This window comes from Myxine glutinosa, chromosome 13 (assembly GCF_964187855.1).
Source record: "Myxine glutinosa chromosome 13, kmMyxGlut1.1, whole genome shotgun sequence".
Lineage (NCBI taxonomy): Eukaryota > Metazoa > Chordata > Myxini > Myxiniformes > Myxinidae > Myxine > Myxine glutinosa.
Genome location: NC_136273.1, coordinates 103,564,292 through 103,587,242, shown reverse-complemented (window position 1 = coordinate 103,587,242; position 22,951 = coordinate 103,564,292). Strand labels below are relative to the sequence as shown.

At 40.9% G+C, this 22,951-nt stretch overlaps 1 protein-coding gene across 3 annotated transcripts; it reads right to left on the bottom strand.

Moving 5' to 3' along the window:
- Positions 1–555: 555 nt before the first annotated feature.
- On the bottom strand, positions 556–21,815 carry LOC137439149 (14 kDa phosphohistidine phosphatase-like). 3 transcript variants are annotated; one of them, XM_078767835.1, is made up of 4 exons: positions 21,681–21,815; positions 19,282–19,477; positions 2,687–2,845; positions 556–890 (listed from the first exon to the last, which is right to left on the bottom strand). In XM_078767835.1, exons 2-4 carry the CDS (start codon positions 19,453–19,455, stop codon positions 801–803), a joined length of 423 nt encoding a protein of 140 aa, XP_078623961.1. In that variant the 5' UTR covers positions 19,456–19,477; positions 21,681–21,815; the 3' UTR covers positions 556–800. The 3 variants fall into 3 exon arrangements, with proteins under 3 accessions (XP_078623961.1, XP_078623964.1, XP_078623962.1); XM_078767838.1 differs by having other exon boundaries at positions 2,687–2,811; positions 19,314–19,477; positions 21,681–21,805; XM_078767836.1 differs by lacking the exon at positions 21,681–21,815 and adding an exon at positions 20,959–21,297.
- Between the last annotated feature and the right edge of the window lie 1,136 nt (positions 21,816–22,951).

Genomic DNA, 22,951 nt, shown 5'->3' with positions numbered 1-22,951 from the left:
TCTACCGCTCCCCTTATTTTGTGTTTTATGTGTCGGTTTGACTTTTTGTGTGATTAATGTTAGCTCTTTCACGAGCCTCGATCTTGTATACACACACAAAAAAAAAAAAAAAAATCACCCTTAAAAAAATGGAAAAATTTCAAGATTGTAACTGCTAGCCAAGAAACTGCTTCAGCAGCCTTATGTACCGGACCATATGAGGCCTGGTCAGCGAGTTCATGAAGGAAAAACCTTGAAGAAACGTTTCTTTTTTTATTTTCTGTGAAGAAACAAAAAAAGTCAATTTTTTTTTTAAGCTCTTACACGAGCCTCGATGTTGTATACAAAAAAACCAAAAAAAAAAACCACTTGTGGTCAAATTGATTCAATTACTTATCTAAAGATTGAGGCTTGTTTGTAGAAAAAGGATAAATAAGATTGACACATCCCTTACGTTTGACTCATCTGCAATGGAGCAACACAAGTTACTTTGAGAACAAGAGTCGAAACACCAACCAAGGATTGTCAGTAATTGCTGTAAACAACAAGGCAAGAAAAACAAAGTGCTCACACAAACTCTGTCATGTTTCACTTTTATTATTGTAAAGATCGAGGGATCATTTGAACACTGCTTTGAAGCACAACTTATTTTTTCCATGCTGATTGAACTGGATCTTTCCAATAATATATTGACAGTAACGATATAAGTAAACACATAATTGATTGTTAAATAAAACTTAACAATTTGCCTTAACACTTCAAATAAGGTGAAAGTAGTAAGAAGACAAAACGAATTCCCTGAGTTTTCCAGTCCAGCTGTGTCAGTCATCACCTGGGATGGTGATGTTGTAATCAGGGTAGGCCTCCTTCAGCTTGGCCACTGTAGTCGTGTGATCTGCTTTTCCATAACCCTAAAACACAAAAACCACCACGTCGACACCAAATTTCCACATGTACAGTCACGTGAAAAAGTAAGTACACCCCATGTAAAGTTTTGACTTTTTCAACATATTTCAACATACAGCTATTTGATCTTCATTTCAACAATATTGATAGATAAAGGTGATATAATACAACAAATATCATGAAACATTTACATTTTGTAGTCCATTGTATAATTTAAATAAACATAAATGCAAATTTCACACGTAGAAAAAGTAAGTACACCCCTACATTTATCACTACTTCAAATACCTAAAATTAGAATCAAGTGCACCAGCTCAGGTGCAAATGATTAGAACATCGTTAGAGGATCTTGGAGGAACCTGTCTTATTTAAACCTCAGACATTTAGTTTGGTTTGCTCTTTGTTGTTGAAGTGTGCGGCGTCACCATGCCTAGATCAAAACCGCTCTGAGGCCTTCAGAAAGAAGGTTACAGATGCCCACGAGTCTGGGAAGGGATTTAAAAAGATCTCTAAACAATTTGAAATCAATCATTCGACTGTCCGGAAGATCATCTACAAGTGGAGAAGATTCCAAACAACTGTCAACTTGTTCAGGCCAGGCCGCCCCAGCAAGTTCAGCCCGAGAGCAGACCACAAGATGCTGAAAGAAGTCTCTAAGTACCCCCAGAATGTCATCACGGGACCGACAGGTAGCTCTTGCCACTGTTGATGTCAAAGTGCACGAGTCTACCATTAGAAAGAGGCTGCACAAATTTGATCTACATGGGAGGTGTGCCAGGAGGAAACCTTTGCTATCCAGAAAGAACATCAGGGCAAGACTAAAGTTTGCCAATGAACACAGAGGCAAAGACCAGCACTTCTGGAACAAAGTGCTCTGGACAGATGAGTCAAAGGTAGAGCTATTTGGCCACAGTACCAGAAGATGTGTTTGGCGAAAACCAAAGACAGCATTTGACCACAAGAACCTGATACCAACTGTAAAGCATGGTGGTGGAAATATTATGGTTTGGGGCAGCTTTGCTGCATCAGGACCTGGGCAGCTCACCATCATAGAATCCACTATGAATTCTTCATTGTACCAGAGGGTGCTTGAGGATAATGTGAGGCCATCTGTTGGAAGGTTGAAGCTCCACCAAAGGTGGACCTTGCAACATGACAATGACCCTAAACATACCAGTAAATCCACCAAGGAATGGCTGAAAAGAAAGAAATGGAGGGTTCTGGAATGGCCAAGTCAAAGCCCAGATCTAAATCCCATCGAGATGTTGTGGGGGGATTTGAAACGAGCTGTGCATGCAAGAAACCCCTCAAACATCGCACAGCTGAAAGAATTCTGCATGGAGGAGGGGGCAAAAATTTCTCCCAGTCGATGTCAGAGACTGATAGTTATAAGAAACGTCTACTTGAGGTTGTTTCTGCCAAAGGGGGCAATACCACCTATTAGAGCCAAGGGTGTACTTACTTTTTCCACATGCGAAATTTGCATTTATGTTTATTTAAATTACACAATGGACTACAAAATGTAAATGTTTCATGATATTTGTTATATTATATCACCTTTATCTTTCAATATTGTTGAAATGAAGATCAAATAGCTGTATGTTGAAAAAGTCAAAACTTTACATGGGGTGTGCTTACTGTTTCACATGACTGTATATATATATATATATATATATATATATATATATATATATATATATATATATATATATACACATATACATACATATATATACATATATATACATACACACACACACTTTTATTATTACACATGAGTAGGTTGTGGTGTAGCACATACCATTGATTTCCCATACACCTGAATGGTTTGCTCCATGCTGCAGTGCTTTATCTTTCCTCCACCCATGCACTCACATTCTAGCGCCAGTTCTTTCACCTCAGATGATAACTTCTCCATAATTTTATCTGATAGATAACAGAAGAGCATCTCTGCAAACACCTGTAAAAGGGTTTTCACTTAACAACGCATGTTTAAAGTAGTGTTGTTTTATTGAAATAATTAAAACACGAAACTTTAATGGCGGTAAACCTCTGAAATATTTTTCTACCTCCTTTAAAATATTTATTTTATTTCAATTTAGCTATGCGTTTGAACACTATGGACCACACAAATCACCTTGTTGGCACTTTTTCAAAAACCTTCCGTTTCGCAGTACTTGGACAAATTATTATGGCATTTTACATCGTCTTGACCAATCATATTTGCAGTTCACAGACCCCACCTATGTCATTTTTTTTTTTTCTCAAGACGACACAGGAGGGGAGGAGGACAGGTAAAGTGTTCCATGAACTCTTCTTAAATAATGTAATAAGTGTGAATGAATCATCTTTTGGACGATCGACATGCAGGTGTCCAGGTAAAGTGTTCTATGAACTCTCTACTCAAAGGATGTAAAATTGTAAATGAATCGTCTTTTGGATGATCCACACCTTGTGTCCAGGTAAATTGTTCTATGAACTCTCAACTTAAGGGTATTTTGGGTCTTCAGGGTCTTTAAGGTCTTCTGGTTCCTCTGGGTCTTTAAGGGTATTTCGGGTCCTCTGGGTCTTTGGGGTCTTTAAGGGGCTTCGGGGTATTTTCCAGCTTTGCCGTCTTTAAGGGTATTTTGGGTCTTTAGGGTTCTTGGTGGTCTTAAGAGTCTTGGGGGACTTAAAGGGTCAAAAAGGTCTGAGGGGTCTCAGTGCTCTAAAGGGTCAAAATGTATATTCCAACAGTACATAATTAAGAGTTCATGGACTGTTTTGTGTGTTAATTTTATTTGAAGAAGAAGACATTTTGGTCACAAAGAAACAAACATAACCATATATGTTTGCTCGATTAGAATGAGATTGAGTAAAGGTTGCTTCTAATTAATACATATTGATGAGATATTTATAATTATAATATAAAAGTTGCTTCTAATTAATACATATTGATGGGATATTTATAATTATTAAATAAAAGTTGCTTATAATTAATACGTATACTTATGGCAAATTTATAATTATTAAGTGAAGGTTGCTTCTAATTTATACATACTTATGGCAAATTTATAATTATTAAGTGAAGGTTGCTTCTAATTAATACATACTTATGGGAAATTTATAATTATTATATAAAAGTTGCTTCTAATTAATACGTATACTTATGGCAAATTTATAATTATAAAGTAAAGGTTGCTTCTAATTTATACATACTTATGGCAAATTTATAATTATTAAGTGAAGGTTGCTTCTAATTAATACATACTTATGGCAAATTTATAATTATTAAGTAAAGGTTGCTTCTAATTTATACATACTTATGGGAAATTTATAATTATTAAGTAAAGGTTGCTTCTAATTTATACATACTTAATGGGAAATTTATAATTATTCAGTAAAGGTTGCTTCTAATTAATACATACTTAATGGGAAATTTATAATTATTAAGTAAAGGTTGATTCTAATTTATACATACTTATGGGAAATTTATAATTATTAAGTAAGGGTTGTTTCTAATTAATCCATATCTCGATGGAGATCGGAGATCTTGCGAGATCTTGGAGACGGCGGCAGGGATTTTCGAAGCTCCACACGGTCTCCACGTTTTTCGAAGTTAAGTCTGTTCACAATTGTATTTTGTCGAAACTGTATTTATCTTTCGGTGTGTGAAGTTATTGTATGCAACTTTGGTTGTTTCTCGGTGTTTATCTTTCATAAATTGATCGTCTGTTTGCCGTGTCGCGAGCAAGGCCTTTGCCGCGTCGCGAACGATTTGAAATCGAAGTTAAGTGATTGTTCCCATTTGTATTTTCGTTAAAACTGTATTTATTTATGGTGTTGTACGTATATTGTGTCCCGACGAAGATTTTTCGGTGCAAATCTTTCATACCTGTATTGAAAATCGTGTTAATTCGTGTCGTGTCTTGAGGCCTTGTACAGTGTGCACTGTACAACCTTGAGGCTTTGTTTTTCTCAGCGGTCCGTCGTTTGTGATCCAATAACTTTCGTTCTCTGTATTCCCAGTCTTTTCACCCATAGCCTACTTCCTTGTGTAAATCTCAACTCAAAAAAAAAATAATAATAATAAAAATTTTTTTCCTTCTCTGTTCTCATTCGTTTATTCATTCTTATTCGTTCGTTCGTTCTTCGACCACGTGTTTCTCCCCCATTTCCCCAGATAGTTTTCACTCATTAACCTTCAATGTTTACACTTTCCCCTCAAGTTATGTATTCCGTCATATTTTATAACACCTTTTTCTTCTTCTTCTTTAAAAGGCTGCTTTCGACTTGCTCACCAAATCAATTCATCCCAAAAAAAATATCCATCTCCTATAGTGCCTTTTTTCTACATTCCCTAAACTCTCCTGCACTCCATCCTCCATCCAGCGTCCTTAAACGTATTTTTAACTCGAAGGTCACAAGAAACTCATTTTGCAATAAATGTTCGTTTCCCATAAATCGTACACTTTCAAAAATCCAATCTCACCCCTCCCCTCCAAATCTTCCCCATAACCCCTCCCCTCCAAATCTTCCCCATCACCCCTCCCCTCCAAATCTTCCCCATAACCCCTCCCCTCCAAATCTTCCCCATCACCCCTCCCCTCCAAATCTTCCCCATCACCCATCCCTTTCAAATCTCCCCCCTTGCCCCCTCCCTCCTAAACTACCCCCTCACCCCTCCCCGCCAAGACGCCCCCTCGCCCCTCCCCTCCTAGACTCCTGCCTCACCCCTCCCCTCCAAATCTCCCCCATATCCCATCCCTTTCAAATCCCTCCCCTGGTCCCTTCCCTCCCAAACTCCCCCCTCACCCCTCCCCTTCAAATCTCCCCACCCTCATTGCTTCTCAATTTCCCCCCTCTCACTCCCCCTCCTCAAAGCGTCCTCCCCGCTTCTTCCCCCTTCAAACTCTCACCTCCATCTCCCCCAACCTTCTGCCTCGCTCTTCCCCCTCCTCAAATAACACCTCATTGTGGCTCACCCAATCACCATCAAACCTTTTGTCCGCCCCATCCTTCCCTTTCTCCGAGCTATTCTGAAATCTCTGACACACCTTCAACAGCTCTCCCTACCTCTTCCACCTCTTCCACATCTTACCCTACCCCTCCTCCCCCCTGTTCTGTATCTGATGCTCCCCCTTCCTCTTCATTAACGGTTTGGACCTCAAACATCCGGGGCCTTCGTTCAAACTTAACTGATCTCTCCATACAGGTTGCTTCTGTCAAACCAGAGGTGATCTGCTTAACAGAAACTTTCCTCCTTTATGATGTCTCTGATTCCATAGTATCTCTCCCGGGCTACTCCCTCCTCCGGTATGATAGACCTGAGCCTCGTCCTGGAGGCGGGGTTGCTATCTTTATCAAAAACTCTCTTCCTCACTCGCCCTACACTGCACTCTCTCCACCTCACCCCCAGGAATACCTCTGGCTACGGCTTCCCCTTCGCTCCCACCTCTTGTTCATATGTGTGTTGTACCGTCCACCAAACAGTGATGACTCCATCTACATCTCGCTGTCTGATGATATGGACCAACTTCTATCTACTCATCCCAACTCTCTCTTCCTCATATGTGGTGATTTCAACTGTCATCATGCCAGTTGGCTGGGTGTGGGTACCTCTCTCACCAGCCATGGCTCCTCAGCAAAGGACTTCTGCGACTCACTGGGACTGACACAATCTGTCAATTTCCCGACCCGGATCTCAGTCAACGGAACATCTTCTCTTCTGGACTTGGTTATGACTAACTTCCCTGAAAATGTCTGCTGCTCTTCTTCTGCTCCGATCGGATCATCTGATCATGTCCTTGTTAAAGTGGACATCTCTCTGACCATCCTCAGGGAGCCTGCTCAGCGTCGACGAGTCTGGCATTTCACTCAGGCCAACTGGCACGGTCTTCAAGCAGCCATCAATCATCTGGACTGGTCTCCCATCTCTACCACCTCTGACATCAACTCATCCTGGGAATTCTTCCAAAGTAAATTGCTCTCTCTCATGCACAGATTTATCCCATCTCGTCTTCAGTTGTCATACCCTTCCTCCCGTCCATGGTACACGGAATCTTGTGGTGAGGCTGTTGCCCAGAAACAACTTGCCTTTGTCTCCTGGAAAGCAAATCCAACGGAAGGAAATCTCATTTCCTTTCACAAAGCCCAAAACAAGTGTGTGTCCACCCTCAGGAGAGCCAGGAAACAATATCTCTCCGTTCTCAAGACCGAACTCTCTTATCTGTCTCCCTCTTCCAAATCCTGGTGGCGTCTGGTCAAATCCGTTTCTGGTGTTTGTTCCCCCTCCAGCCCCTCCCTTACCTCAAACGGCTACACAGCTGACTCCGCACGTGAAAAAGCTGAATGCCTCAACTCTGTGTTTGCCTCTAAATCTTGTGTCCCAAACCCATCCCTCTCTGTACCCACCATACCCAGTCGTACCCTGCTGCTCCTGGACTCCGTGTCCTTTCCTCCTGACAAGGTGGAAAAGTTTCTGTCAACCCTCGACTCTGATTCTGCAACTGGACCCGACGGCATCAGCCCACGGGTCCTAAAATCCTGCTCTGCTGCTCTATCTCACCCTCTCTCTGTTCTCTTCACCCTCTCTTTTGCTCAAGGTCAACTGCCATCTGCTTGGAAATCAGCCAACATCACCGCTTTGCACAAAAAAGGTGCAAAAACAGATCCTAGCAACTACAGACCAATCAGCCTTCTCCCAATTATCAGCAAATACATGGAATCCATCATTGCTTCGGATATGAAATCTTTCCTCTTCTCCAATGGCTTGATCTCTGATCATCAATTTGGTTTCAGACCAGGTCACTCTACTCTGGACATGCTGCTTCTGCTGTCTCAACAATGGATGGAGGTCCTCAATGCCAAACAGGAAATTAGAGCTGTCTCCCTCGACATATCACGTGCCTTCGACACGGTCTGGCACCCCGCTCTGCTCACCAAACTCTCCTCCTTTGGTATCCATGGAAATCTCCACGCATGGCTGGCGGACTTCCTCTCTAGTCGTCGTCAACGTGTGGCCCTGAATGGGTTTCTCTCATCTCCTCTTCCTGTTCAGGCTGGAGTTCCCCAAGGCAGTGTTCTGGGCCCCGTGCTTTTTCTGGTCTTCATCAATGATCTCTCTGACTCTCTCGAAAATCCTCTCTATCTCTTTGCTGATGACTCCACTCTCTGCCGCTCCATTCCTCTTCCCTCAGATCGGCAGTCTGCTGCCTCCTCACTCTCTGACGACCTGGACAAAATCACAGACTGGTCAAACAAGTGGAACATGTCTTTCAATCCTGACAAATCTCACACTCTTACTATGTCTCTCCGAAAAGATCGACTGGACAACCCTCCCATCTACTTTCTCAACAATCCTCTCCAAGAAGTTCTGTCACTCAAGATTTTGGGTCTCACTATCTGCCATGATCTTTCTTGGGAAAACCACATTTCCAAGCTGGCCTCCAAAGCCAGTCGCCGACTGGGCATCCTCCGTCGTGCGAAGTCCTTCCTCGGCACACCTGACCTCCTCACCACATACAAGGCTTTCATCCGCAGCTCAATGGAATACTGTTCTCCCCTATGGGCCGGTGCTCCTGCCTCACACCTAGCTCGGCTTCACGCTGTTGAAACCAAAGCTTTCAGAATTATTGGAATCTCCCGCGATGAAGCTATCTCTGAGGGCCTTTCACTCACTCACCACAGGCAGGTAGGTGGTCTTTCTGTCTTCTACCGACTCCTCTCCGGCCTTGCACCCCCAGCTCTCTCTGTGCTCTGTCCCCCAAATATTCCTACAGGTCGCACAAGATCTGCCAGCAACCCTCTGATGGTTAAACTGCCGAAATCTCGGCTCTCTGCTCACCTTCACTCTTTCATTCCTCTTTTCTCCCGCCTCTGGAACAAACTCCCTCACTCCCTTCAATCCCACTCCTCCCTCCAGGTCTTTAAAACAGCTGTTCACCACCATCTCTTATCTTCCCCCATCCAAAACCTTGATCTTTTCTACCCCCGCTAATTCACCCCAGATCCTCCTTGTTTGAAATTCCAACTTCTTTCCTGGAAGTCCTGGCAGTGTCCATATGTTTTATACCTCTCCCACCGCCCCCTTCCCACGCCCCCCCCCCCCCCAAAGCCCTCGCCCTCGCTCAGATCTCTCGATGTCTCCATGTCTCTCGGTCCCTGCTCTCAAATGTTGTGTTTGTGTCCTTCCCCCTCTCTCCCCATCTTGTCTACCGCTCCCTATGTTATATGTTTTATGTGTCGGTTTGTCTTTCTGTGTATTTAATGTTCGCTCTTTCACGAGCCTCGATCTTGTATACAAAAAAAAAAAAAAAAAAAAATACTTATGGGAAATTTATAATTATTAAGTAAAGGTTGCTTCTAATGAATACATACTTATGTGAACTTTATAATTATTAAGTAAGGGTTGCTTCTAATTAATACATACTTATGGGAAATTTATAATTATTAAGTAAAGGTTGCTTCTAATTAATACATACTTATGGGAAATTTATAATTATTAAGTAAAGGTTGCTTCTAATTAATACATACTTATGTGAACTTTATAATTATTAAGTAAAGGTTGCTTCTAATTAATCCATACTTATGGGAACTTTATAATTATTAAGTAAGGGTTGCTTCTAATTTATACATATTTATGGGAAATTTATAATTATTAAGTAAAGGTTGATTCTAATTAATCCATACTTATGGGAACTTTATAATTATTAAGTAAAGGTTGCTTCTAATTAATCCATACTTATGGGAACTTTATAATTGTTAAGTAAAGGTTGCTTCTAATTAATCCATACTTATGTGAACTTTATAATTATTAAGTAAAGGTTGCTTCTAATTAATCCATACTTATGTGAACTTTATAATTATTAAGTAAGGGTTGTTTCTAATTAATCCATACTTATGTGAACTTTATAATTATTAAGTAAGGGTTGCTTCTAATTAATCCATACTTATGTGAACTTTATAATTATTAAGTAAGGGTTGCTTCTAATTAATACATACTTATGGGAACTTTATAATTATTAAGTAAGGGTTGCTTCTAATTAATCCATACTTATGTGAACTTTATAATTATTAAATAAGGGTTGCTTCTAATTAATCCATACTTATGGGAACTTTATAATTATTAAGTAAAGGTTGCTTCTAATTAATCCATACTTATGTGAACTTTATAATTATTAAGTAAAGGTTGCTTCTAATTTATCCATACTTATGTGAACTTTATAATTATTAAGTAAGGGTTGTTTCTAATTAATCCATACTTATGTGAACTTTATAATTATTAAGTAAGGGTTGCTTCTAATTAATCCATACTTATGTGAACTTTATAATTATTAAGTAAGGGTTGCTTCTAATTAATACATACTTATGGGAACTTTATAATTATTAAGTAAGGGTTGCTTCTAATTAATCCATACTTATGTGAACTTTATAATTATTAAGTAAGGGTTGTTTCTAATTAATCCATACTTATGTGAACTTTATAATTATTAAGTAAAGGTTGCTTCTAATTAATCCATACTTATGTGAACTTTATAATTATTAAGTAAAGGTTGCTTCTAATTAATCCATACTTATGTGAACTTTATAATTATTAAGTAAGGGTTGTTTCTAATTAATCCATACTTATGTGAACTTTATAATTATTAAGTAAGGGTTGCTTCTAATTAATCCATACTTATGTGAACTTTATAATTATTAAGTAAGGGTTGCTTCTAATTAATACATACTTATGGGAACTTTATAATTATTAAGTAAGGGTTGCTTCTAATTAATCCATACTTATGTGAACTTTATAATTATTAAGTAAGGGTTGCTTCTAATTAATACATACTTATGGGAACTTTATAATTATTAAGTAAGGGTTGCTTCTAATTAATCCATACTTATGGGAACTTTATAATTATTAAGTAAGGGTTGTTTCTAATTAATCCATACTTATGTGAACTTTATAATTATTAAGTAAGGGTTGCTTCTAATTAATACATACTTATGGAAAATTTATAATTGTATATAAAAGTTGCTTCTAATTAATTCATACTTATGGGAAATTTATAATTATTATGTAAAGGTTGTTTCTAATTAATCCAAACTTATGGGAACTTTATAATTATTATATAAAAGTTGCTTCTAATTAATACATACTTATGGAAAATTTATAATTGTATATAAAAGTTGCTTCTAATTAATACGTATACTTATGGGAAATTTATAATTATTAAGTAAAGGTTGCTTCTAATTAATCCATACTTATGGGAACTTTATAATTATTAAGTAAGGGTTGCTTCTAATTAATCCATACTTATGGGAACTTTATAATTATTAAGTAAGGGTTGCTTCTAATTAATACATAGTTATGGGAAATTTATAATTATTAAGTAAAGGTTGCTTCTAATTAATCCATACTTATGGGAACTTTATAATTATTAAGTAAGGGTTGTTTCTAATTAATCCATACTTATGTGAACTTTATAATTATTAAGTAAGGGTTGTTTCTAATTAATCCATACTTATGTGAACTTTATAATTATTAAGTAAGGGTTGCTTCTAATTAATCCATACTTATGTGAACTTTATAATTATTAAGTAAGGGTTGCTTCTAATTAATCCATACTTATGTGAACTTTATAATTATTAAGTAAGTGTTGCTTCTAATTAATACATACTGATGGGAACTTTATAATTATTAAGTAAGGGTTGTTTCTAATTAATCCATACTTATGGGAACTTTATAATTATTAAGTAAGGGTTGTTTCTAATTAATCCATACTTATGTGAACTTTATAATTATTAAGTAAGGGTTGCTTCTAATTAATCCATACTTATGGGAACTTTATAATTATTAAGTAAGGGTTGTTTCTAATTAATCCATACTTATGTGAACTTTATAATTATTAAGTAAGGGTTGCTTCTAATTAATACATACTTATGGGAACTTTATAATTATTAAGTAAGGGTTGTTTCTAATTAATCCATACTTATGTGAACTTTATAATTATTAAGTAAGGGTTGCTTCTAATTAATACATACTTATGGGAAATTTATAATTATTAAGTAAAGGTTGCTTCTAATTAATACATACTTAATGGGAAATTTATAATTATTAAGTAAAGGTTGATTCTAATTAACACATACTTATGGGAAATTTATAATTATTAAGTAAAGGTTGCTTCTGATTAATCCATACTTATGGGAACTTTATAATTATTAAGTAAGGGTTGTTTCTAATTAATACATACTTATGGGAACTTTATAATTATTAAGTAAAGGTTGCTTCTAATTAATACATACTTAATGGGAAATTTATAATTATTAAGTAAAGGTTGATTCTAATTAACACATACTTATGGGAAATTTATAATTATTAAGTAAAGGTTGCTTCTGATTAATCCATACTTATGTGAACTTTATAATTATTAAGTAAGGGTTGCTTCTAATTAATACATACTTATGGAAAATTTATAATTGTATATAAAAGTTGCTTCTAATTAATCCATACTTATGGGAAATTTATAATTATTATGTAAAGGTTGTTTCTAATTAATCCATACTTATGGGAACTTTATAATTATTATATAAAAGTTGCTTCTAATTAATACATACTTATGGAAAATTTATAATTGTATATAAAAGTTGCTTCTAATTAATACGTATACTTATGGGAAATTTATAATTATTAAGTAAAGGTTGCTTCTAATTAATCCATACTTATGGGAAATTTATAATTATTATGTAAAGGTTGCTTCTAATTAATCCATACTTATGGGAACTTTATAATTATTATGTAAAGGTTGTTTCTAATTAATACATATTGATGGGATATTTATAATTATTATATAAAAGTTGCTTCTAATGAATACATACTCATGGGAAATTTATAATTATTCAGTAAAAGTTGCTTCTAATTAATACATACTTAATGGGAAATTTATAATTATTCAGTAAAAGTTGCTTATAATTAATACATACTTAAGGCCAGATAAAAGAAAAGAGTTGGTGATCGTCCTTTTTTCTCAAAACTTCGGGTCGGGAGGGAGGTTTTTTTTTTTTTTGTTTTTTTTTTCTATTTTCCATTGAGTTTTGTTGACATGGAAAAATATGAAATAGACTCCTTTCTCCTCAAAATGATTTAATTTCTTCATTCATCTCACAGATTTACAGACATTGCCCAAATCTCTATGAAACACAGTGTTTGTGTGATTTTGGATGATGTTGAATGTCCTAGCTGAGCTTGGTAGTGAAAGGGCAAGACACCTGTACATGTATATCCACCATGAGATCGGAAAAACAGATAAACACCATGCCCTTGGCACCTTGAAACTATCGAGCATGTTGAACAAGATTTCTGCCACGCTTTGGTACTGGCTTTGCAGTACAAATGTTACATTGAGGGTATTGCCCTGCCTTTTCAACCAAATTCTCCTCAGTACCACAGTGGATGCAGAGCATTTCATAGCCAGCAGGGTAGTACGCTAGTTCTATAGGGGAAGCACAGTTCAGATTGGCACGAACATAAAGATCAGCGAGTCTGGTATCCTGGTCAGGATCGTCATCACCATTGTTGTTGATCTCCGTGAACACACTTCCACAGCTGTAGAGAATGGTGTCCATAGCAGCACGAATCAATAGATTTCAGCGGGAAAAATCTCACACAATAGCCGCCATGAATGGCCAACGTAAAATGGGTGAAGTTGCCCGAGGCACTTGCGACGCTCTGCGCAGCATGCACTGCGCAGCACGCACTGCGCATGCGGTGCAGAACGGCCCAAATTTGACTGTGAAAAGATCGTTTTTTAATGATTTTTTTCAAAATAAAAAAAGTTTCGGGTCGGGTGTGTTTCGTAGGGTCGGGCGGGGACGATCACCAACTCTTTTTTTTATCTGGCCTAATGGAAAATTTATAATTATTCAGTAAAAGTTGCTTATAATTAATACATACCTAATGGAAAATTTATAATTATTAAGTAAACGTTGCTTCTAATTAATACATAGTTACTTTTATACTTTACTAGTAAATGTACAGAACTTCATTTCCCCACAGAAGTACTGTACTTTACTAGTAAATGTGGGCAATGAGGGACTGCAGTTTACCAGTAAACATCGGGGAAAGTGCACAAAACTAAACATAACACAAAGGATTATACACACAAAGTTATGGATGATGGCTATTTATTTATTTTTGTATACTTAGTCGATGCTAATATGAGCTAACACAAAGAACGTATTATAAAGGGAGCAAGAGACAAGAGGGGGAGAGAGAGGGAAGCACAACAACAGTAGGGAACAGTGAAATCAGGACAGCTGTGGAAGGGAGAGGTCTGGGGTGGGGTACAAGGTATAAAACAAATAAACAATACAGGGGACTTCAGCAAAGAAAACATGGAATTTGAAGGTGGGTTTGGGATAGATTAATAGGGGTAGAAAAGATCAAGGTTTTGGATGGGGGAAGATAAGAGATGGTGGTGAACAGCTGTTTTAATGACCTGGAGGGATGAGTGGGATTGAAGGGAGTGGGGGAGTTTGTTCCAGATGTGGGAAAAAGAGGAATGAAAGAGTGAAGGTGAGCAGAGAGTCTTGATTTTGGCAGTTTCACCAGAAGAGGGTTGCTGGCAGATCTTGTGCGACCTGAAGGAATATGTGGAGGACAGAGCACAGAGAGAGCTGGGTGTGCAAGGCCGGAGAGGAGTCGGCAGAAGACATAAACACTGCCAACCTACCTGCCGTGAGTGAGTGAAAGGCCTTCAGAATCGGCTTCATGGTGGGAGATACCAATGATTCTAAAAGCCGAGCTAGGTGTGAGGCAGGAGCACCAGCCCAGAGGAGAGAGCAGAATTCCATAAATCTGCGGATGAAAGTATGTGACTTGGAACTCAGAAGTGCCAAGAAAGGACTTCGCATGACGGAGGATGCCCAGTCGGCGACTGGCTTTGGAGGCCAGATTGGAAATGTGTTTTTCCCCAGGAAAGATCATGACAGATAGTGAGACCCAAAAGCTTGAATGACAGAACTTCTTGGAGAGGATTGTTGAGAAAGTAGATGGGAGGGTTGTCCTTGTCCAGATGGTCTTTTGGAGAGACATAGTGAGATTTGTCAGGATTGAAAGACATGTTGACTTGTTTGACCAGTTTGCGATATTGTCCAGGTCTGCAGAGAGTGAAGAGGCTGCTGCCTCCCGATCTGAGGGTTGAAGTATGGAGCAGCAGAGGGTGGAGTCATCAGCAAAAAGATAGAGGATTTTCCAGAGAGCCAGAGAGATCATTAATGAAGACCAGAAAAATCACAGGGCCCAGAACACTGCCTTGAGGAACTCCAGCCTGGACAGGAAGGGGAGATGAGAGAATTCCATTCAGGGCCGCATGTTTACTTAGACAGGAGAGGAACTCCACGAGCCATGCGTGGAGATTTCCATGGATACCATTAGAGGAGAGTTTGGTGAGCAGAGCAGGGTGCCGGACCGTATCGAAGGCATGAAATATGTCAAGGGAGACAGCTCCGATTCCCTGTTTGGCATTTATGACCTTCTCCATTCATTGTCCAAAGTACAGCACTTAATTCCCACATTTACTCGTTTTTTTTCCCTTTTTTTTTTTTTTGTATACTGAATCGAGGCTCGTGAAAGAGCTAACATTTACTTCACAAACAAATCAACCAGACAAACAAAATATATAAAAGGAGGGAGCGGAAGACAAGATGGGGAGAGAAGGGGAAGCACACAAACACAACATTTGAGAACAGGGAGATGTGTGGAAGGGAGAGGGCTTGGGGGGAGGAGGCGTGGGAAGGGGGTGGGGGAGGGAGAAGTATAAAACACAAGGACACCAAGGACTTCCAGGACAGAAGTTGATATTTCAAAAAAGTGGAATTGGGGTGAAATCTCACACTCTTACTATGTCTCTCCGAAAAGATCGACTGGACAACCCTCCCATCTACTTTCTCAACAATCCTCTCCAAGAAGTTCTGTCGCTCAAGCTTTTGGGTCTCACCATCTGCCATGATCTTTCTTGGGAAAACCACATTTCCAAGCTGGCCTCCAAAGCCAGTCGCCGACTGGGCATCCTCCGTCGTGCGAAGTCCTTCCTAGGCACACCTGAGCTCCTCACCACATACAAGGCTTTCATCCGCAGGTCAAAGGAATACTGTTCTCCCCTATGGGCTGGTGCTCCTGCCTCACACCTGGCTCGGCTTCACGCTGTTGAATCCAAAGCTTTCAGAATCATTGGAATCTCCCGCGATGAAGCTATCTCTGAGGGCCTTTCACTCACTCACCGCAGGCAGGTAGGTGGTCTTTCTGTCTTCTACCGACTCCTCTCCGGCCTTGCTCCCCCAGCTCTCTCTGTGCTCTGCCCCCCAAATATTCCTACAGGTCGCACAAGATCTGCCAGCCACCCTCTGATGGTTAAACTGCCGAAATCTCGGCTCTCTGCTCACCTTCACTCTTTCATTCCTCTTTTCTCCTGCCTCTGGAACAAGCTCCCACACTCACTTCAATCACACTCCTCCCTCCAGGTCTTCAAAACAGCTGTTCACCACCATCTCTTATCTTCCCCCATCCAAAACCTTGATCTTTTCTACCCCCACTAATTCACCCCTGATCCACCTTGTTTGAAATTCCAACTTCTTTCCTGGAAGTCTTGGCAGTGTCCATATGTTTTATACCTCTCCCACCCCCCCCCCCCCCTTTCCCATGCCTCCCCCCCAAAGCCCTCTCCCTCCCACAGTTCTCTCGATGTCTCCATGTCTCTCGGTCCCTGCTCTCAAATGTTGTGTTTGTGTCCTTCCCCCTCTCTCCCCATCTTGTCTACCGCTCCCGATTTTATTTGTTTTGTGTGTCTGTTTGTCTTTCTGTGTGATTAATGTTCGCTCTTTCACGAGCCTCGATCTTGTATACAAAAAAAAAATTAGCAGGGGTAGAAAAGATCAAGGTTTTGGATGGGGGGAAGATAAGAGATGGTGGTGAACAGCTGTTTTAAAGACCTGGAGGGTGGAGTGGGATTGAAGAGAGTGAGGGAGTTTGTTCCAGAGGCAGGAGAAAAGAGGAATGAAGGAGTGAAGGTGAGCAGAGAGTCTTGATTTTGGCAGTTTAACCATGAGAGGGTTGCAGGCAGATCTTGTGCGACCTGTAGGAATATTTGCGGGACAGAGCCAAGAGAGAGCTGGGGGGGGGGGGGGGCAAGGCCAGAGAGGAGTCGGTAGAAGACGGAAAGACCACCAACCTGCCTGCGGTGAGTGAGTGAGAGGCCCTTGGAGTTAGCTTCATCGCGGGAGATTCCAATGATTCTGAACGCTTTGGTTTCAACAGCGTGAAGACGAGCTAGGTGTGAGGCAGGAGCACCAGCCCAGAGGGGAGAGCAGTATTCCATTGAGCTGCGGATGAAAGCCTTGTATGTGGTGAGGAGCTCAGGTGTGCCAAGGAAGGACTTCGCACGACGGAGGATGCCCAGTCGGCGACCGGCTTTGGAGGCCAGATTTGAAATGTGGTTTTCCCAGGAAAGATCATGGCAGATAGTGAGACCCAAAAGCTTGAGTGACAGAACTTCTTGGAGAGGATTATTCAGAAAGTGGATGGGAGGGTTGTCCAGTCGGTCTTTTTGGAGAGACATCGTAAGAGTGTGAGATTTGTCAGGATTGAAAGACATGTTCCACTTGTTTGCCCAGTCTGTGATTTTGTCCAGGTTTGCAGAGAGTGAGGAGGCTGCAGACTGCCGATCTGAGGGATGAAGAATGGAGCGACAGAGTAGAGTCATCAGCAAAGAGATAGAGAGGATTTTCAAGAGAGTCAGAGAGATCATTGATGAAGACCAGAAAAAGCACAGGGCCCAGAACACTGCCTTGGGGAACTCCAGCCTGAACAGGAAGAGGAGATGAGAGAAACCCATTCAGGGCCACACGTTGACTACGACTAGAGAGGAAGTCCACCAGCCATGCGTGGAGATTTCCATGGATACCAAAGGAGGAGTGTTTGGTGAGCAGAGCGGGGTGCCAGACCGTATCGAAGGCACGTGATATGTCGAGGGAGACTGCTCTAATTTCCTGTTTGGAATTGAGGACCTCCATCCATTGTTGAGAAAGCAGAAGCAGCATGTCCAAAGTAGAGTGTCCAGGTCTGAAACCAAATTGATGATCAGAGATCAAGCCATTGGAGAAGAGGAAAGATTTCGTATCTGAAGCAATGATGTATTCCATGACTTTGCTGATAATTGGGAGAAGGCTGATTGGTCTGTAGTTGCTGGGATCTGTTTTTGCACCTTTTTTGTGCAAAGCGGTGATGTTGGCTGATTTCAAAGCAGATGGAAGATGACCTTGAGCAAAAGAGAGGGTGAAGAGAACAAAGAGAGGGAGTGAAAGAGCGGAAGAACATGATTTTAGGACCCGTGGGCTGATGCCGTCAGGTCCAGTTGCAGAATCCGAGTCGAGGGTTGACAGAAACTTTTCCACCTTGTCAGGAGGAAAGGACAGAGTCCAGGAGCAGCTGGGTACGACTGGGTACGGTGGGTACAGAGAGGGATGGGTTTGGGACACAAGATTTAGAGGCAAACACAGAGTTGAGGCATTAGTGAAGTAAAGTACTTCATTTCCCCACATTTACTAGTAATGTACAGTACTTTATTCCCCACATTTACTAGTAAAGTAGTCCATTATTTCCCCACATTTACTAGTATAGTCCATTATTTCCCCACATTTACTTGTAAAGTACAGCACTTCATTTCCCCACATTTACTAGTAATGTACAGTACTTTATTCCCCACATTTACTAGTAAAGTAGTCCATTATTTCCCCACATTTACTAGTAAAGTACAGTACTTCAGCTCCCCACATTTACAAGTAAACTACAGTACTTCATTTCCCCCATGTTTACTGGTAAAGTACAGTCCCTCATTGCCCGCATTTGCTAGTAAACTACAGTCTCTCATTGCCCATGTTTCCTAGTAAAGTACAGTACTTCATTTTCCAAAATTTACCAGTGAAGAACAGTACTTCATTTCCCCACATTCACCAGTGAAGTACAGTCGTTCATTTCCCCACATTTACCAGTAAAGAACAGCATTTCATTCCCCACATTTACTAGTAAAGTAGAGTACTTCACTGGTGAATGTGGGGAAATTAAGTACAGTCGTTCATTTCCCCACATTTACCAGTAAAGAACAGCACTTCATTACCCCACATTTATTAGTAAGTACAGTATTTCATTGCCCACATTTACGAGTAAAGTACAGTACATCATTTCCTACTTTTACCCGTAAAGTACAGTACATTATTTCCTCACATTTACTGGTAAAGTACACTCCTTTGGATCATTCCCCACATTTACTAGTAACGTGCATCATTTTCCCCACGTTTACTAGTAAAGTACAGTACATCATTTCCTACTTTTACCCGTAAAGTACAGTACTTCATTTCCCCACATTTACACCCCACCAATGGAGCCGTGAGCTCGCTGTCCTTCACACCGTGAAATGGCGCCCACTTGTAGCCCCTGACGACAGTCTTGGTGTGCGCCTTGTCCCTCGTTCGTACTTGAACCACAATGTACTTGTATTCCGCGTCATGGTCAATCTCCACATCCCTGCACAAGCCCAGCTGCTCGGCCATTTCACTTCTTCTTCCTCCTCTTATATAAATACAGTACTCCGGTGTAATTACTCATTACTTTCCTGTACGTACTTTATGTACAACTTTACTGTTTATGGAAATCCTTTTACACGAACACTATTTTTAACCAAACACCGACACCATGTTATAAATAAGCTCCAACCAACCAATGAATCGCCCTGATCGATTGCAAAGTAATGTAAAGCATCAACCAATGAAAAACCGCGTTCAATGTAAACAATAACAAGAATGGCAGGTACAGGTACAGGTACAGGTGCATATATTAAAATGTGTTCGATCGATTTTATAAATCACAACAGAAGAGGTGCCCACACTGACACCATCACGTCTGAGCTGTCAAGCCTGGGTTGGAATCTGCACACAGCTAGAAACCGCCATCCTGGTGGTCATCACAAACACTGAAACAGGGTGAGACGTCAATGTGACGCCTGTGACTCGTGTGACATCAATGTGACTCGTATGACGTCAATGTGACTCATATGACATCAATGTGACTCGTGTGACATCAATGTGACTCGGTGGCATCAATGTGACGCGTGTGATGCGTGTGACATCAATGTGACTCGTATGACGTCAATGTGACTCATGACATCAATGTGACTCATGACATCAATGTGACTCGTGTGACATCAATGTGACTCGGTGGCATCAATGTGACGCCTGTGATGCGTGTGATATCAATGTGACTCGAGTGACATCAATGTGACGCCTGTGATGCGTGTGACATCAATGTGACGCATGTGATCCTGTGACATCAATGTGACTCGTGTGACATCAATGTGACGCCTGTGATGCGTGTGACATCAATGTGACTCGAGTGACATCAATGTGACGCGTGTGACATCAATGTGACTCCTGTGACATCAATGTGACTCCTGTGACATCAATGTGACGCATGTGATCCTGTGACATCAATGTGACTCGTGTGACATCAATGTGACTCCTGTGACATCAATGTGACGCATGTGATCCTGTGACATCAATGTGACGCATGTGATCCTGTGACATCAATGTGACTCGTGTGACATCAATGTGACTCGTGTGACATCAATGTAACTCGTGTGACATTAATGTGACTTGTGTGACATCAATGTGACTTGTGTGACATCAATGTGACTTGTGTGACATCAATGTGACTTGTGTGACTCCTGTGACATCACTCGGATGGATGTTAAAGTGGGCGTACGGTCTGCCGACATTTATAGTTCATGGACATCAAATATCCCACCGTGTCCTTCGCGAAGAGTAGCCGAGTTATCGCCGACACCCTGAGTGCCGGTGATAACTCGCCTACTCTTCACGAAGGCACCGCGTGGCACAGTTCCCCTCAGCATTACACTTTCCCCCTCAGCCAAGGACGCAACTCAGCCATGTGCTGCATAAGAAAGAAGAACACACGATCGCAGGAAAGTGTCTTTGTGTTCTTTCTGTGATCGAAAGGTGGCATGAAAGACTTGGACAATCAGGTGAAAATAAATTTACCAAAATGGCATTTACATCTCATCGGTGAAGTTTAGTCATACTAGTCATCATACGAGTGAAGAAGAGTACGAACAGTTGTCTGCCACTGCCAATCACAAGAGACAGGAATTACTGGAAAATGGAAAACCAGAAGATAAATAATTACACCGCCTAGCTTCTGCCTTCTGGCCTGCTACACCGATTATAAACTACACCGCCCAGCGTCGTATCAACTTCCGCATTTTGATATCAAATTCTTTTCATTTCACCAAAATGTGCTCTTTCAAGAAATATCGCATAACAAAGCATTCATTATATGGGGCTGAATAAATATAACCCTAAATAATGCGTTTGCTAAAAGATAAATGTGACGTCACGATATGTTAATGCTTAACGCAAAAATACGGGGAGAATGTCAACATTTCTAAGTTTTCAACGTTTAAAAGTGGAATATAATCATGTAATGGAATAAAACTATTCTTTATAAACATGATTGTAGGATAATTATGTTGTTTATATTTTCTTGAATCTTCTGCAATAACACGTAAACTCTACAACGTCAATTTCAAAACAATTAATGGATATATATTTCCATATGATTTATGTTATTTTCGTAATAAATCATTATTATTCAGCATCGTTTAATAATACATTTATTTGAATGAGGTCACCACGAATGTTAAAGTGCCGGAAAAGAACGTGTATATAAGGTGATCGGGCGGGTTCTAGCAAGCGTGGCATACCGAAGGCTCGCTATCAAGGCCACGCACGGAGAGCTTCGTCTCTCATACTCCTCGAGCCTTGGGGAAAGTCCCTGGACCCGAATCAGCAGCGAGTGCTGACGACGGCTGCCCTCCAGCCACCGCCTGCGCGGGTCACGCCTACATGTAGCCAAGAAGCCTCCCCGTCGGGCGGGGCCGAGCCATGGTCATGGTGCTGATCCGCGCGCAACGCTTGTCTGAGCCATAGTAATGCGAGCAGCCTCACGATCGATCGGAGGCCCAACTCAACAGGGCTCACTCCCGGAATGCCACTTTTTACCTTTTGCTTTACCTGCGCCACCAAAGGTGAATGCAGGTTATGTTTTCACTCCTGTCTGTCTATCCGTTTGTGAACAGGATATCTCAAAAGGTTGTGGACGGATTTGGACGAAACTCGGTGGACAGGTTAGGTGTCTGACAAGGAAGAATCGATTCGATTTTGGTGAAGATCTGAATATGGATTCGGATACGAGAATTATTTAATTTTATAGTGATTCTTCACCATTGGGAGATTGAGTGAAAAGTGATAAATAACATATTTTAAAAAGTTATGGACAAGTTATCACTAAACTTTAAGGATAAGTTGGTTAGGTGACAAGAACAAGCCGATTATATTTTGGTTCAGGTCTGAATCCAGATCCGGCCTATTTGTGGATAGAAAACATAAACTGTTCAGCCTGGCGGAGCCGGGCCTCCGAGAGTCAGAATGGGCCCCAGGGCAATACCAAGTCTCGGGTCCCTTTCATCCGGGCCTCCTCATCTTTGCCTCCTCATTCTGGTCCTCCTCATCCTGACCTCCTCATCTTTGCCTCCTCATCCGGGCCCTCCTCATCCGGGCCCTCCTCATCCTGACCCTCCTCATCTTTGCCTCCTCATCCGGGCCCTCCTCATCCTGGCCCTCCTCATCCTGACCCTCCTCATCTTTGCCTCCTCATCCGGGCCCTCCTCATCCTGGCCCTCCTCATCCTGGCCCTCCTCATCCTGACCTCCTCATCCTGCCCTCCTCATCTTTGCCTCCTCATCCTGGCCCTCCTCATCTTTGCCTCCTCATCCTGACCTCATCTTTGCCTCCTCGTCCTCACCTCCTCATCCAGGCCTACTCATCTGGGACACTCCTCATCTGGGCCCTCTTCATCCATCAATTGGTTCAGGTCAGAATGCAAAACCACCGGAAGTGCTGCTAACAATAATCCAGGCCAAACTTGTGGACCTTTTTGGGGGAGGCCAACATTAGCTGCGGCCAAACGTAATAA